Source organism: Hemiscyllium ocellatum, chromosome 24 (genome assembly GCF_020745735.1).
Source record: "Hemiscyllium ocellatum isolate sHemOce1 chromosome 24, sHemOce1.pat.X.cur, whole genome shotgun sequence".
In the NCBI taxonomy this organism is placed as follows: domain Eukaryota; kingdom Metazoa; phylum Chordata; class Chondrichthyes; order Orectolobiformes; family Hemiscylliidae; genus Hemiscyllium; species Hemiscyllium ocellatum.
The window spans coordinates 10558078-10572899 of NC_083424.1; the positions used below are offsets into that span (position 1 = coordinate 10558078).

General features: G+C 41.1%; 1 protein-coding gene across 1 annotated transcript; it reads left to right on the forward strand.

Annotated features, from left to right (window-relative positions):
- Positions 1-200: 200 nt before the first annotated feature.
- Positions 201-8543, forward strand: sdf2l1 (stromal cell-derived factor 2-like 1). The gene is made up of 3 exons (XM_060843466.1): positions 201-451; positions 5451-5647; positions 6909-8543. The coding sequence occupies exons 1-3, from the start codon at positions 283-285 to the stop codon at positions 7185-7187; spliced, it is 645 nt and encodes a 214-aa protein (XP_060699449.1). The 5' UTR covers positions 201-282; the 3' UTR covers positions 7188-8543.
- The last annotated feature ends 6279 nt before the right edge of the window (positions 8544-14822 follow it).

Genomic DNA, 14822 nt, shown 5'->3' on the forward strand with positions numbered 1-14822 from the left:
CGACGATCGGGAGGAGCCCTTAGCAGGCCCCGCCCCCTTCCCGCCCCGGTGGTGGTTGATTGACATGCGTTATGGGCCAATAGGAAGGCCCAGCGTCAGCACTACGGTCACTGTCCAATCGGAGAGGAGCGGCCCACAGTGGGGGCGCGTGCACCGACCCCACCTTCCAGCTGGGTGCTGGCGCCCGTTGATTGGCTGAGGCCGGCGGCGGGGGGGGGGGGGCGGCCGTTGAAGCCGGGTTTTGAAGGGGGTTCTTTGGACCAACGGTCAAGGCGGCTCGCGATGTTGACGGCCCCAGCTCGGAGCTCCGTGCTGGCGCTCGCCCTCTGCGCGCTGCTCGCTTCGGCTTCCACCACCGAGCTGTACTACGTGACCTGCGGCTCCGTGGTCAAGCTGCTCAACAGCCGGCACAATGTCCGCCTGCACTCGCACGACGTGAAGTACGGGTCGGGTAAGTTGGTCCGGCTCTCACCGCTGGTTGCTGTTTCACTGAGGGGGGGAGGCATCATGGTTGCTGTGTTGGATAGTGATCAGGAGCCCTGCCTGGATGGATAGCTCTGTCCTCTAGTATTGATTTACTATCCTCCTCTGGGGCATTGGTACCCAAGTGCAGAGAGGAAATTGCTGGGATCTTGACCAAGATCTACATAGCTATTGGAGGGATGCCAGAGAACTAGTGATTGGCACATGTTGCTCATCTGTTTAAGAAGGGACGTAGGGATACTATAGATTCTCATCGGTGTTTGGGAAGCTATTGGACAGGATCCTTCCAGATTGGGTTTATGTGCATTTGGAAAAACATGGGATGATGGACATGGCTTTGTGTGTGGTAGGACATATCTTACAAACTTGATTTTCCTTCTAAGGAGCTGACAAAGGTGATCAATAAGGATAGAGCGGTGGAAGTTGTCTGGATTTTAGTAAGGCTTTTGACAAGGTCCAGGAGAAACTGAGGTCTACAGAGGCTGGAGATCAAAGCACAGCAGATCAGGCACCATCTGAGGATCAGGAGAATTGAAGATCAAGCATAAGCCATTCCTGATGAAGGACTTGTGGTTGAAATGTTGATTCCCCTGCCCCTCGGATGCTGCCTGACCTGCTGTGCTCTTCCAGTTCATTACATCTTGATTTTGGCAAGGTACCTTGTAGTAGGCTCATCCAGAAGCTTAAAATGCATGGGATCCACAGTGACTTGGCTACTTGGGTTCAGAATTGGTTTACCAATAGGAAGCAGAGCGTGGTGGTGGAAGGATGTTTTTCTAGTTGGAGGTCCATAATGGGACCTAATGCTGTTTGTGTTATATTTCAGTGGTTTGGATGAAAATGTAGATGGGTGGGTTAGTAAGTTTACAGATGGCACAAAGGTCAATGGAGTTGTGGATAGTGTAGAAGGTGTCAAAAGATATAGTGACATATAGATCAGTTGCAAATGTAGGTGGAGAAATAGCAGATGGAATTTAATCTAGGTAAGTATGAGGTGCTGCACTTTGGGAGATCAAATGTTAAGGGAAAGTATAAAGTTAATGGCAGGACCCTGATCACCACTGATGTACAGAGGGATCTTAAGGTTCAAGTCCATAGCTTCTTGAAAGTGGCCACACACATAGGGTGGTAAAGAAGGTGTGTAGCATGTTACCTTTATTGATCGGGGAACAGAGTACAAGAGTCAGGATGCCATGGTACAGCTTTGTAAGACTTTGGTTAGGCTGCATTTTGAGTACTTCATTCAGTTCTAGTCAACACATTGCAAGAAAGATGTGGAGGCTTGGGAGAGGGTACAGAAGAGGTTCACCAGGATGCTGCCTGGATGAGAGTGTATGAGTCATAAGGAGAGGCAAGAAAGTCTTGAATTGTTTTCTCTGGAGTAGTGGAGGCTGATGGGAGACTTGATTGAATCTCAATTTTATGGACTTAGGTAAGATTGACAGTCACTTTTTCTCAGAGTTAAAATGTCTGTTGTAAGGGTGCAGGCTTTGAGCGTGAGGAGGACAGTTCAAAGAAGATGTGAGGGGCAAGTTTATTTTACAGTGGTAGGAGTCTGGAAGGTACTGCCAGGGTTGGTAGTGAAGGCAGGTAAGAGATTTGTGTTTTAAGGTTCTTTTAGATGAATACATGAATATGCAGGAATGGAGAATTATTGACAAAGGGCAGGCAGAAAGGGTTAAGTTTAATTTGTCGTGTTGGTCACAACATTTTTGGGCCAAAGTAAAGGGCCCGTTCCTGTGCTGTACTATTCTGTGTCCTGGCAACTCCCCCACTCCCCTCCCCAAAAAAGGGGCATTGGTGTCTCTTCTGGCAAATACCCCCCCACTCCCTGCCACCTCTGCCAATGCATTGTTGCACCTTTTACACAATGCTGATTATTTTGTGGATTAGATAATCTGGAGTTTGGTGGAAATCAAATTGGAGAGGTGTTCTACCTTGTAGAGCCCCAGTTCTTTATTTCTGGACAGTTTTCAATGGAGTTATTGGTTTTCTAACTGGTGAATATTAGTACTTCATATTAGTGTTAAATGTTATGTGTGTCTGTGTGTGCAGTTGAAAGGTACAAAAGGAGTATGCACATCCTGAGCCACTGAGCAGTTTGGTGGCTTTGGTGAAAGTTGATTGCTTACTGGATTAGGGAACATTTTTGCACATTGAGGATTGAACTTTTGAGAAATCAACAGCTGATGTAGGCAGATTTACATATTGTATGTGTGGAACTTGGCATTGTTTCAAAGCATTTATTTTAAAATCCTTTTATGTGCTGTGAATAGTGTCCAAACCAGCAATTGTTGCGAGTCCATGCAGGGTAGATTCGCAATGTTGCTCACAAAACTCCACAGTTAATGTAGTGCCAATGAAGAATTTTACTGTACACTTTTAGGGACTATATTGTCCTGTTAATTTCTTGCATTAACAGCTGAAATGATGCAGGTGGCAACATGTTCTAATGGTATCAGTGAAAGGACACTTTGTGCCTTTGCTGGAACAATTTGTTCTCTTACTGTAGGGAAGTCCTTAAGTTACTGAATTTATTCCAGAACGCTGTGTACGGATTCAAATCCAAATAAAAGGAAATACTGGTTGAAACAGGTAAGTTTACCATCTTGCTGAGAAACTTGCTTTCAGGTGTTATGCTTGACCATAAGCATTTGACTAATTGATAGCATATCATCTGAGATAGTCAGGAAGAAACAAAGTTATTAAGGCAATTTTATTTAAGTTGAATCGGATTCCACAGTTTAGCTCATTTACAGTCCTAAATTGGAGGCAAAATGCAAGAAGATATCAAATGTGTAAAATGACCGTAAATGGCAGTTAGAATACAATGTGTGAAAAATAGAATATGCTGTACAGATGTTGCCACTATATTACAAAATGGATATTTTGGAAAGCTACATTTTTAAAAAAATCTCTATTTTATCAATTGGCTATGAAGAGAAATTGAATAATCTTGTGTTCTTGTCTTTGGAATAGAGAGCTGAGTGACTGATAGCTATATTTAAAAGGGGTTGATAGTCATAGAGATGTTCAGCATGGACCGACGCTCCAGGGAAAACAGCCCCAGCCTGTTCAGCTTCTCCCGATAGCTCAAATCCTCCAACCCTGGCCACATCCTTGTAAATCTTTTCCGAACCCTTTCAAGTTTCACAACATCTTTCCAATAGGAAGGAGACCAGAATTCCAACAGTGGCTTAAACTAATGTCCTGTACAGCCGCAACATGACCTCCCAACTCCTGTACTCAATACTCTGACCAATAAAAGAAAGCATACCAAACACCATCTTCACTATCCTATCTACCTGTGACTCTACTTTCAAGAAGCTATGAGCCTGCACTCCAATGTCTGTTTTTTTTTCCCCAGCAACACTCCCTAGGACCTTACCATTAAGTGTATAAGTCCTGCTAACGTTTGCTTGGTTGTCATAATATCTTTGCACTTATGGGAAGACAGATTAGGTCCATTAGTATTTTAAAAAATTTAAAAATTCAATGTGTTTCAGGTGAAATTGATTTGTCCAGAAAGTGGTTAGAAGTCATGATTTTTAGGTGCTTAGGAAACTTCCTGCACAGACTGCCAGACCAAGTAGTAGATTAATAGTCAGTTGATCCATTTTAAAGGAGAATCAAAAAATAAATATTGTTTTGAGATTTTTGGGTGTATCAGGATTGGTACTTTCTAAACAGGAATGCAAAAGTAATGTTAGTGACAGGTGTGATGTCCATGATGATGAAATAACTGAATATGCACATAGATCCTTTTATCAGTCTAGATTGTACATTCATGTTCAGCGTATGCACTGAGTAGATGTTTCTGTAAACACTGTTTCTGCGCTGTCTTTGTACTTTTTTTGTGAACATTCTTCCTCCTTTTTTGTTTCAGGTAGGTTTATTGTTAAAACTTCCTGGTAGCTTTAAAGTGAGGCATTCAACTCAGAGTCCGGTTGAATTGAAGTTTTGTTACACTTTACAAATTAGTATGATGGTATTTTCACTCCGATGTGGGGAGTAGTGAGGGAGATGCAACAATGGATGTGTAACCATGATGTCAGCTGCACCAACCTTGGTTCCATGATAGTGCGGCTGGTTAATGATAATCTAGCCCTTTAGTTTTATATATGTTCGTAAATAGATTCCTACTTTAAGTTTCCATATGGTGCTGAAATGCTATTAAAATTTCAGTGATTTCATTATTGATATATTTACGCTATAGTATGGAACAGTTTGATTTTAAAATGTTTTGACAAATGTTTCCTGCTCAGTTCTGACTGTTGCCAATATTTGGATCTTACCTGTTTCTTGGAATGTACTGTGTACGGCTTTGCAGGTCCACTTCCCTTCTAAATAATTGCAACCTTTGTTCTTCCTAAGACTGAATGGAAGGAGTGTATATTGTTCCAATTGTTTTCCTAGCCCCTTGTGAAAGGTCTCTCTTTGAAAGTCTACCTGTTTACCCTGAAGACTGCAGTCCCTTGGTTCCTCTTAAGCATTCCTTACAATTATTTGCAAGGTTTTGCTTTCTTTCCCACTATAACGTACTGGTGACCTGTAAAATTCTTTCTGATCTCATTTTGTAGACTCCTATCGGAATTTCATTGTTGTTTATAGATTTTATATCCAATGAAAGAGAAGCTAAGACCCAAGAAGAAGATTATTGGATTTGTTTTTCCCATTTGTTTAATTAGCAGTGTGTGGATATTGGGTGAGGAGAGTATTGAATTTGGCTGATTTTTTTGTTTTTCTCTTATTTCCTTTCCATCTGATTTCTTCTTCAGCTATTACACATTGAGTAATGATAATTGGGGTAGGGGAAAAGTGGCATAATTTTTTTTGTACAATTGTTTTTAAAGGTTGCTATTTAATGTTTGATATTGTGGTAATAGTTTCCTTGCATTTTGATTATTTTCAAACCTGCTTTTAAATTTTAAATTTACAATAATCACTCTCTTTTTACTTTTGAAAAGGAAGTGGTCAGCAATCTGTTACTGGGGTGGATGCTTCTGATGATAGCAACAGCTACTGGACAGTGAGAGCAAAACCAGGCCAGATTTGTCAGCGAGGAATGCCGATAAAATGTGGCCAGTCAATACGGCTGACACATGTCAATACTGGAAGAAATCTGCACAGTCACCATTTTGTGTCACCACTTTCTGGAAACCAGGTATAATGATCTAAGTGCTGAGCAGCTGTAGTTCAGTAGTTAGCATGTATATCATGGTAACTGAAACTATTGCATTTGTTATAAATAGTGTTCCCTTTGCGTAAGCATGTCTGATAGTAAAAATAGCTACTTATCAAAGTTTGTTTTTTCACTGTTTTTATGACTTCCTCTGTTCCCATCATGGAGTATCTTTGAAATTATGCTAGCTTGCCCTTCATTATTATATAAAAGTCTTTGTTTATTGTGTTCTTGTTTTTTGACACTGGTATGGCATACAGTACATGGTAATCTTATGTTCTCCTCCTCTTTCCATAAGACATAGGAGTGGAAGTAAGGCCATTCAGCCCATCGAGTCCACTCCGCCATTCAATCATGGCTGATGGGCATTTCAACTCCACGTACCCGCATTCTCCCCGTAGCCCTTAATTCCTTGTGACATCAAAAATTTATCAATCTCTGCCTTGAAGACATTTAGCGTCCTGACCTCCACTGCACTCTGCGGCAATGAATTCCACAGGCCCACCACTCTCTGGCTGAAGAAATGTCTCCGCATTTCTGTTCTGAATTTACCCCCTCTAATTTTAAGGCTGTGTCCACGGGTCCTAGTCTCCTCGCCTAATGGAAACCATTTTCTAGCGTCCACCCTTTCCAAGCCATGTATTATCTTGTAAGTTTCTATTAGATCTCTCCTTAATCTTCTAAACTCCAATGAATGCAATTCCAGGAGCCTCAGCCGTTCCTCGTATGTTAGACCTACCATTCTAGGGATCATTCGTGTGAATCTCTGCTGGACACGCTCCAGTGCCAGTATGTCCTTCCTGAGGTGTGAAGACCAAAACTGCACACAGTATTCCAAATGGGGTCTAACCAGAACTTTATAAAGTCTCAGTAGCACAACGGTGCTTTTATGTTCCAACCCTCTTGAGATAAATGACAACAATGCATTCGCTTTCTTAATCACGGACTCAACCTGCATGTTTACCTTTAGAGAATCCTTGACTAGCACTCCCAGATCCTTTTCCCACATGAATGTGCATTCTTGGGGCAAGCTTTGGCTATGGTTTATAAAAATGTCACTGTAGGTTTCTCAGGGACATTTAGACATGGGCAAAATGTGGTGACTTTGTCAGACACTCCCACATCCTGTGAAATGTGTTTCTTAAAAAAAAAATTGTTTCTATCAACTTTATCTGAATATAGGTTTGACTATTCTGGGAGCATGATTTACCATGAGCTAAACTTGTACTGTTTTAACATGTAGGAAGTAAGTGCTTTTGGTGAGAATGGAGAAGGAGATGACTTGGATGTTTGGGTCGTGCAATGCAGCGGAATAAATTGGGAGCGAGATGATGAAGTACGCTTCAAGCATGCAGGCACCCAGGTCTTTCTAACGATAACAGGAGAGCAGTATGGCCATCCAATCCGAGGTCAGCTTGAAGTTCATGGCACATTCAGCCCCAGCGCCAACAACTACTGGACAGTAATGGAAGGTGTCTTTATCAAACCTAGTGCTGAGCCATTAAAACACGATGAACTATAGCTTTAGTCAAATAAAATGGTTTGGGGGGGAATTACGGAGGCCAGTAAGAAATATTGTTTGACAAGTTACTTCATCTCATCTTGAGTCATAGTTTATAAAGGAAAAACAAAATTGTACTGTATCTATTTTCTATATTTTAAATTTCTAAAGAAATGGGAATGTATTTAAAACAAAGTTTGTGCAGAGATGTGAAGATGCATGTGTTCAATTTAATTTTGTTGCTTTAATTTCTGCAATTGAGAAGATCAAACTTGGGAACTTGGATATCGGAAATATAGTTAAAGTCAAGTGCATGTGAATGGTTTGATTATTCCAAGTGTTGCAAATTCAGTTTTCTTTTTATCTGTTATTCCCCTATCTTTTCATTTCTCTTTTATACAAATTTTGTGTTCTGCTCTCCGTGATTCTCTTGAGCAGAGAGTTAGTTCATTTGCAGAATACCAGCCATAACCGGCACTCTCCATTCTATAAGATCATAAGACGTAGGAGTGGAAGCAAGGCCAATAGGCCCATCGAGTCCACTCTGCCATTCAATCATGGCTGATGGGCATTTCAACACCACTTACCTGCACTCTCCCTGTATCCCTTAATTCCTTGTGAGATTAAGAATTTATCAATCTCTGCCATAAGGACATTTAACATCCCAGCCTCCACTATGCTCCGTGGCAATGAAATCCGCAGACCCCCCTACTCTCTGGCTGAAGAAATGTCTCCTCATTTCTGTTCTAAATTGATCCCCTCTAATTCGAAGGCTGTGCCCTGCCTGGCGGAAACACATTCCCAGCGTCTACCCTTTCCATCTGCTAGCAAATCTTCACATCACAGACTAAATTCTACATAGTATATTTGTCCATACTGCATATCAATACCCGTTTCAGTGCACTAATTCCTAAAGGGAGAGTTGGAAGTTATCAATGTGTTTAATAAGTGACCTTTTCTACTAAGCAGTTGACCAGATGAGGGAATTTGCTTTTCCACTTTGTCCTGCATTTCCAATGCTGCTTCTGTAGATTATGCATTCAAAGCAAGCATACTCTTTGCAGTACAGAAACATGCCATTCAACATAAAAGATCTCTACCAGTGTTCATACAGCACATACTTAGTCATTTTCTTCCTTACATTCAGCATGAAAATACATAAAATGTATCTGTGCTATTTGCCTCAAGTTGGGGTTTGGAATTTATGTCCAAACTGTGGTCTTGTAAACAAAATGGTCAATTGTGAGATCAATCTGTTGCAAGTGACAGTGTTGCACAAATGATTTTTGATTTGTTCAGGAGATTCAAATTGAATTGATCCATTTTTGTTGAGCCACTGAGTAAGACTTAAAATAAATGTTCGTCTGCTGTTTCTGATTTGAATCTGTGTAAAGCTGCTTTACCTCCCATACGCAGTTCTTTCAGCTGACTAGAAATATTCAATACAATGTTCCAATGGTACATACTTTGGCTGTAAGTATAAACTGACAACATTTTTGATAAGTAAATGTGCTTGGCTAACTGATTTAATGTGGCATAATGTTTAGGTTCGCAATTTTGTCAGATATACACTGAATGGTTGCCACTGGGGCAATGATTGTGATGTAGCAATTGCCCTCAGTGATAATGGCAGATTTTCTCCTCTTCAGGCCAATGCTTGATTGCTAGCTCATGACTGTGTTTCAAGAAAGTTTTATGTGTTGGGTTGAAGGTCAGCTTAAGTACCTTCTATAGTCAAATATTCTGTGCCAATTTAGGATCATGTGTAGAGTAACCATTTTCGATTTGAGGTACTAAGGGCATATGCGTTCCTCTGAAGCTGTTCCTTAACATAACGCTGTCTTTAAAAAGCTGACTTCCCAGCTTGAAACTTAAATATTTTAAATCTAAATACTAAAACATGTCTTGTTGCCTAGGCTCAGCATCCTAAAATAAATTGAGATCTGGATGGCACTTTTATTTTTGGTCTGGAGTAGTTGTTCATAATGCAAAATTTCTCTGTATGCAGATGTTTGCTGTGACATTAGCTGGCAATGACCGGTGATGGAAGCATCTGCGCATATGCATCTGGCATGTGTTAGCTGTGTATGCCAGTGAACATCAATGTGGCTTATCTGCAGTGACATCAGCAACAAGTGTGCAGATGGTCTCCACCGAGATTGTTGCACTGCTGCTGTCACTTCCCTTTTCATTGGCTTTAGTCGTGGGGTGAACAAGCTGTCACTAAGGATACTGGAGCTTGCAAAGAGGAGTTTCACCTCCCTGGTAGTATCTTGTCGGCCATTGCTTCTTTGCTGTGCAGCTGCCATCTGGCTGCTGCTGTGTCTGAAACCTGCATGAAAAGGAATAGCAGGTCGGGGTGGGGGTGCTGCTCGATTGCACAGATGCACACAGCAACAGCTCAAATCCCCAGGCTTGACCTCCCAGCTCGGCAGGTCCCCTCCTCGTGCAGTGTAGTGGTAGTGCGGAGTGCATGATGGCCAGAGATTCCTCCCCAAGTCTGAAATCACACTTCTAGCTGAAACCAGTATCTAGCAGACTTCTAGATACTGACTCTGCTGCTTTCTGTTGCTTCATAATTACATTGCATGTAATTTGTGGCTCCTGGAAATGGTGTTTTGTACAATCTGCTGCCTCTTTTTAAAAGCAACTGTAATGAAATCTCAATCCAGTGTGGTTGCCTTTAGCAAAGACCAGTGCATGTGAGCAGGTAAGAGTGTTCCTCTTCAATCAAAGGGAGTAAGATCATCAACCTCCCGCACACTAGACAATCTGTAAAAAGTGTTATGGTTCAGCAATGTGTTCCTATAGGTTTCTTGAAGGCTGCCCAGGAGACGAGGCAGCCTGGTCAGAGGTGGCTGTAGATGGCAGTGCTCATAGGCAGATGAATATGGCTTCAGTGCTGCAGAAGGAAGAATTATGCAATGTTTCATGCTTGTAGTTAATTAATATGATAAACCTGTCACAGCATATGACAATTGCAAAAATTGGGTGCCAGGCATCTTGATCAGATCTCTAATATACAATCAATGTCACTTCATTGTAGCTACCTTTTGTACAATTTGTGCTACAGTGCTACTGGATTGCACTGCTGCTGAGGTTCACAGTTAAACCAAACAAAAGCTACAGTGCTCAGTAGCTTGTCACCCACAGGCTCACTGACCTTTCACCATAATTAGCATAATGTGACAACCTGAACTTTTCCTCAAAAGATTGTGTGAGCCATGAACATCAGCACAAAACATGGTTGCAGGATGAATACTTCACAGCTATCTCAGGTACACACAATGCATTAATAGTGTTCATCAATTTTGCTTTGTAAATGAGCCTGCTCAGACATTTCTGACCTATCTCTGGGACAGAGCTACCTAGAGGTAGGGATGTCACTGTGCCACAAGAATTTTGTCAACCCTGGTTAATTGAATTCAAGCTGTTTTGATGTCAGAAACTTTAAATTCCCAACTTGTCCACACTACATTTTTCTTCTCAGTAACTGGCACAAGCCTTCACAACAATAGGGATTGACATTTGTATCAGTGCACATATGTATACCAGTTAGCTTGGGGAAAATGTTAGATGCTATTAATGAAAACATCATAACCGAGCACTTGAACAGGTTCAAGTTAATGAGGTAAAGCCCACCATAGGTTTGTCAAAGGGCAGTCATGTTTAACTAATTTATTGGAGATCTTTTGAAGAAGTTATGCCTTGTTGATAAAGGGGAACTAGTGTTTGTATTAAATTTAGATACACATTCCTCATACAAAGCTCCTACTTTGAGGAGCAAGTAATCAAGCTGACAGGAAAACAAAGGGAATGTGCCTGTGCTGAAAAGGAAATTCTGTATATATGCCCATCTAGTGAGAAAGCCTCCAACCAACTACTCCAAGTTATACATCTCGCAGTGTATCTTAACGAAACCTTGGATAAGGATGTTGACTTGTGATACTAGCAAATATTTGTTTTTATTTCTATATTGTCTGTAGAACACATTCCAAAACTAGGATCAAAAAAACAGTGCTCCAGCCCAAGGTCCTTATTGACCAGCTCTTCACGAATCACCTCTGAATTGGTACAGTTCCCAGCCTCAGCAAATGCAGCAGCAAAGTCTTCTTTCCCCTCTCCTGAATTCTCTAAGATGGTGGTGGACTCGGGCTCCTGAGCCGGAGTTCATCTGCTCTGCCTGGTTCTTTATTTTGTCCCTCCTCTTTCTTTCCCTTCTACTTCCTGCCCTCTGGCATCGGTTGTGCGTTGAGCCAGTGTTCACTTGAGATGAAGCCTAATGGTGGACTCTTTGTGAAACCTAGCACAGATTTGAATTGAAGCCCACCATGGATTTGAGGGCTCCCCAGCTCTGGCTCAAGGACCCCACAATCAAAGTGCAGCCCAGCATGAACATGTATGCTCTGTCTGCCTTTATTGTTTTTCTCTCTCTCTGCATCTGAAGAGAATGCTGAACTTTTAACTTTATTTCTTTATTTTTCTAATTTGTACCTAAGATGGTGCTGGAAATAACGAATTTATACAGTTTCCAGTGTATGCTGTATCCCTGTACTTGAGTACATGGTGATAAAGCCTAATTCTAATTTTTAAATCTATTAATGCAGTGACAGTTAAATCCATGGATCATATATTTATAGCAATCTCAAGGCTAGCTTTACACAATCATAGCTGGAGGAGGTCAGAATGGCCTAGGTTTCTGCTGCTCAGAAGGACTTCTGGAAAACAAGCCCCAGCTTTTAGTACAGATGATGAGCCTCTGGACTTGCCTATTAATGGGCTGATAGTGATGTATAAACAAGGAGAGAAATACCTGGCAGAGGGGCCAGAGTTCACAGACTGGAGTGAAGGGTCCAAGACTGATGTCATCGCCCTGGTGTGTAAGTGTGTGATAACGTTCATGGATTGAGTGACAGCCACTATGGAGATCTAGGTCCAGCAGAACAAATAATATCTGCCAGATATGCACAGAGACTTGCATTGCTTGAGTCATTGGTATGTTCATTCACTGGTAAGGCAGAAGTGGTCAAGGGACCAAGTGCTCCATCTCTTTTAAGGAGTGAGGGAAATGTCAATTGTGCATTGATAAGGAGGAGCAATGACATCCAGGCACACAGGATTGTGGTGTAAGTTTGCTCGCTGAGCTGCTAGATTTGTTCTCACAACATGGTCCACAACCTGAACTAAAAGTCTTCTCCAAAATCTCAAATACAGGATTGTTTGAGGCACTTCAGAGATGCTCTACCACACCACCTTCACTCACGGGTATTGACCCAGTGACATTGAAGAAATGGTCATGTATTTCTGAGTCAGGATGGAGAGTGGTTTGGAGATGAACTTGTATGTGGTGGGGTTCTCCTGTATCTGCTACCTTTGTCTATTATGGACCAGGCCAGGTCCCTTCAGAATATTTTTAAGAAGGTACCCTACACCCTAACTTTTTCTTATTGTAAAGGCTGATGTGAAATGGGTCTTCCAGGTATGATGCAACTGGTCAACCACTTGGCTGTAAGCAAAACAGAATTTATTTGAACACTACAGTTGAAACACAAAGAAAGCAAATTTATAATTAATTAACTATTGGACAATTTAACTGACCCAATACAGCTAATTAGCAAATTAACTGTTTGAATATTGTAACATCCCATAAACATATCCCTTGGCAAAAAGACACATTTTCTCACAGGCAGGATGGAACGATATTCAGGAGGATTTCAGAGAAAGTCAGTTAGGAATCATTTACTGAAGTTTGTAACCCTTCTGGACTCAACTATCTTGTAACTACTAGCTTTTAAAAAAAAACTAGAAACATCTGAATTGGGAGAACTGGCCATTCCCCTTCCATTGCTAAACTGTTTGAAACGAAGCCCAAAGACTCTTACACTATTGATTCAGACTAACCCCCTAGCCACTTCAGCACCTCTGCCTTTACACTTCTATCTTAAAAAAATCCCTGGACAAAGTAACCTTTTTAAAGTGACAGCATCATCACCTATCTTTCTAGATGGTTTAGAAGGTGCTGTCTTAAAGAGCCTTGGAGCCATTTCTGCAATGTATCTCGTAGATGATGGGTACTGCTGCTACCAAACATCCTGTTAGCCCTGAAAACGTCAGGTTCTTGAAATATACAATCAGGTTTCCTGTTTGTAAAGGAAGAAAATCTACGATCCTTGTCATCCTCAGCTTAGATATAGCATTGTCCCCATCCATTATTCAATGTCTCCAGCTCGTCCAAAATTAATTGAATGAAAGAACGCACAGATTCATCAACTCCCTGTCACACTTCCGCTGTCTGCTGGGACAAGACCATAATTAACTAGCAATGAAAATTGAAAATACTCAGCAGATCAGACAGCATCTATGTAGAGAGAGAGAGAGATTTGACATTTCAGAACTGGGTCAAAGTTGAAGAATGTTGATGGAATAAGAATTATGCCTGTGAAAGTTCACTTTATGTTAGCGCATGATCAAATGCGAGAAGGGAAACTGATAATGTTCATGTTTAATTCTGTTAGTAGGCTATATAGGAGATTAATTAACGAACTAGGATTTAAAGGTAACAAAGCAAAGAGTGTTATGAACCACTTTATTAATAGTTTTACAATGTATTTAAGAATAATAAACCAGATGTTGAGGGTTTTGTGGAATGTAGTCGATTGAATTAAAGCCCTGATTTAGAAGTTTATCTGAACTCGGAAGCATTTAATTTCTAGCGTTCAACATAGGTGATCAGCCTAAAGAGCAACCGGAGAGCAGCGCACACATCAACTGTGGCTGGAGGACCATCAACTCAGCAAACTTCACAGCAAACTCTTTTGATCTTTCCAAAAGAGTTAATCTCAACCAAGTATTGCAGCTGGCACATTCCAATGTCCAGGATTATGTGCTGAGGGGCAGACGAAAGCGTGGGGCAGCTGCTGCCAAGGCGCAGTGGGGAAGGGCCACCATGTAAGGTCTTTCTGCTAAGCTATAACAAAGGTCTGTTCAGTTGTCAGACTCTCAGTGGCTCAAAATGAATGTAAGCTGTTTCCTATAAGAGTAGAAAATGTCCTTGTTTTTGTAACTGCAGAACCTCTGAGAAATGTTAAAAATCTAATGTGTTTGTTTTTTCTCTGCAAAGACTGTACAAAACAGATTTATAATGATTGTATGCACTCAGATGAATTGTTTATGAATAAAGTACATTTTGAAATATATAAAAGTAATTTCTTAAACGTGATCATTTCTGGAAGTGCAGCAAATGAAGTGAGCAAAATACTGCAGATACTGAAAATCTGAAATAATGGCAAAATGCTGGAACCTAAACAGATCAAGCAGCATTTGAGGATAGAACAAGATGTTTTAGGCTGATGGTGTCTCACTGAAATGAATTAACTTTAAAATCTTGTCTTTAATTATTTTCTTGGAAATGTGAAGAAAAGTTAAAATCAGTTGATTTAACATGGTTAATTTGGGAAAATAACACTTTGTTGGGACGGAAACCGTATGGTCTCGTCTCCACGTGTTCGTTGGAAGGAGAGATCAAACCGGCTAGAGTTTGGAGCAAAAACACCGTTTATTACAGAATCAAGACTGGCAAACTGTACAACAAATTCAAAAGCATGCAAATTCGTTGGAGAAGGCGTTCTGTCTTTCCCTTCGGATCTGGTGCAGTTA

What these genes read in the sequence shown, in the direction of transcription:
- sdf2l1 (XM_060843466.1), top strand. Translation starts at nt 283, where the DNA reads ATGTTGACGGCCCCAGCTCGGAGCTCCGTGCTGGCGCTCGCCCTCTGC. An exon ending in CGACGTGAAGTACGGGTCGG is followed by an intron (nt 452 to 5,450) that starts GTAAGTTGGTCC and finishes ACTTTTGAAAAG; the next exon opens with GAAGTGGTCAGCAATCTGTT. An exon ending in CACCACTTTCTGGAAACCAG is followed by an intron (nt 5,648 to 6,908) that starts GTATAATGATCT and finishes TTTAACATGTAG; the next exon opens with GAAGTAAGTGCTTTTGGTGA.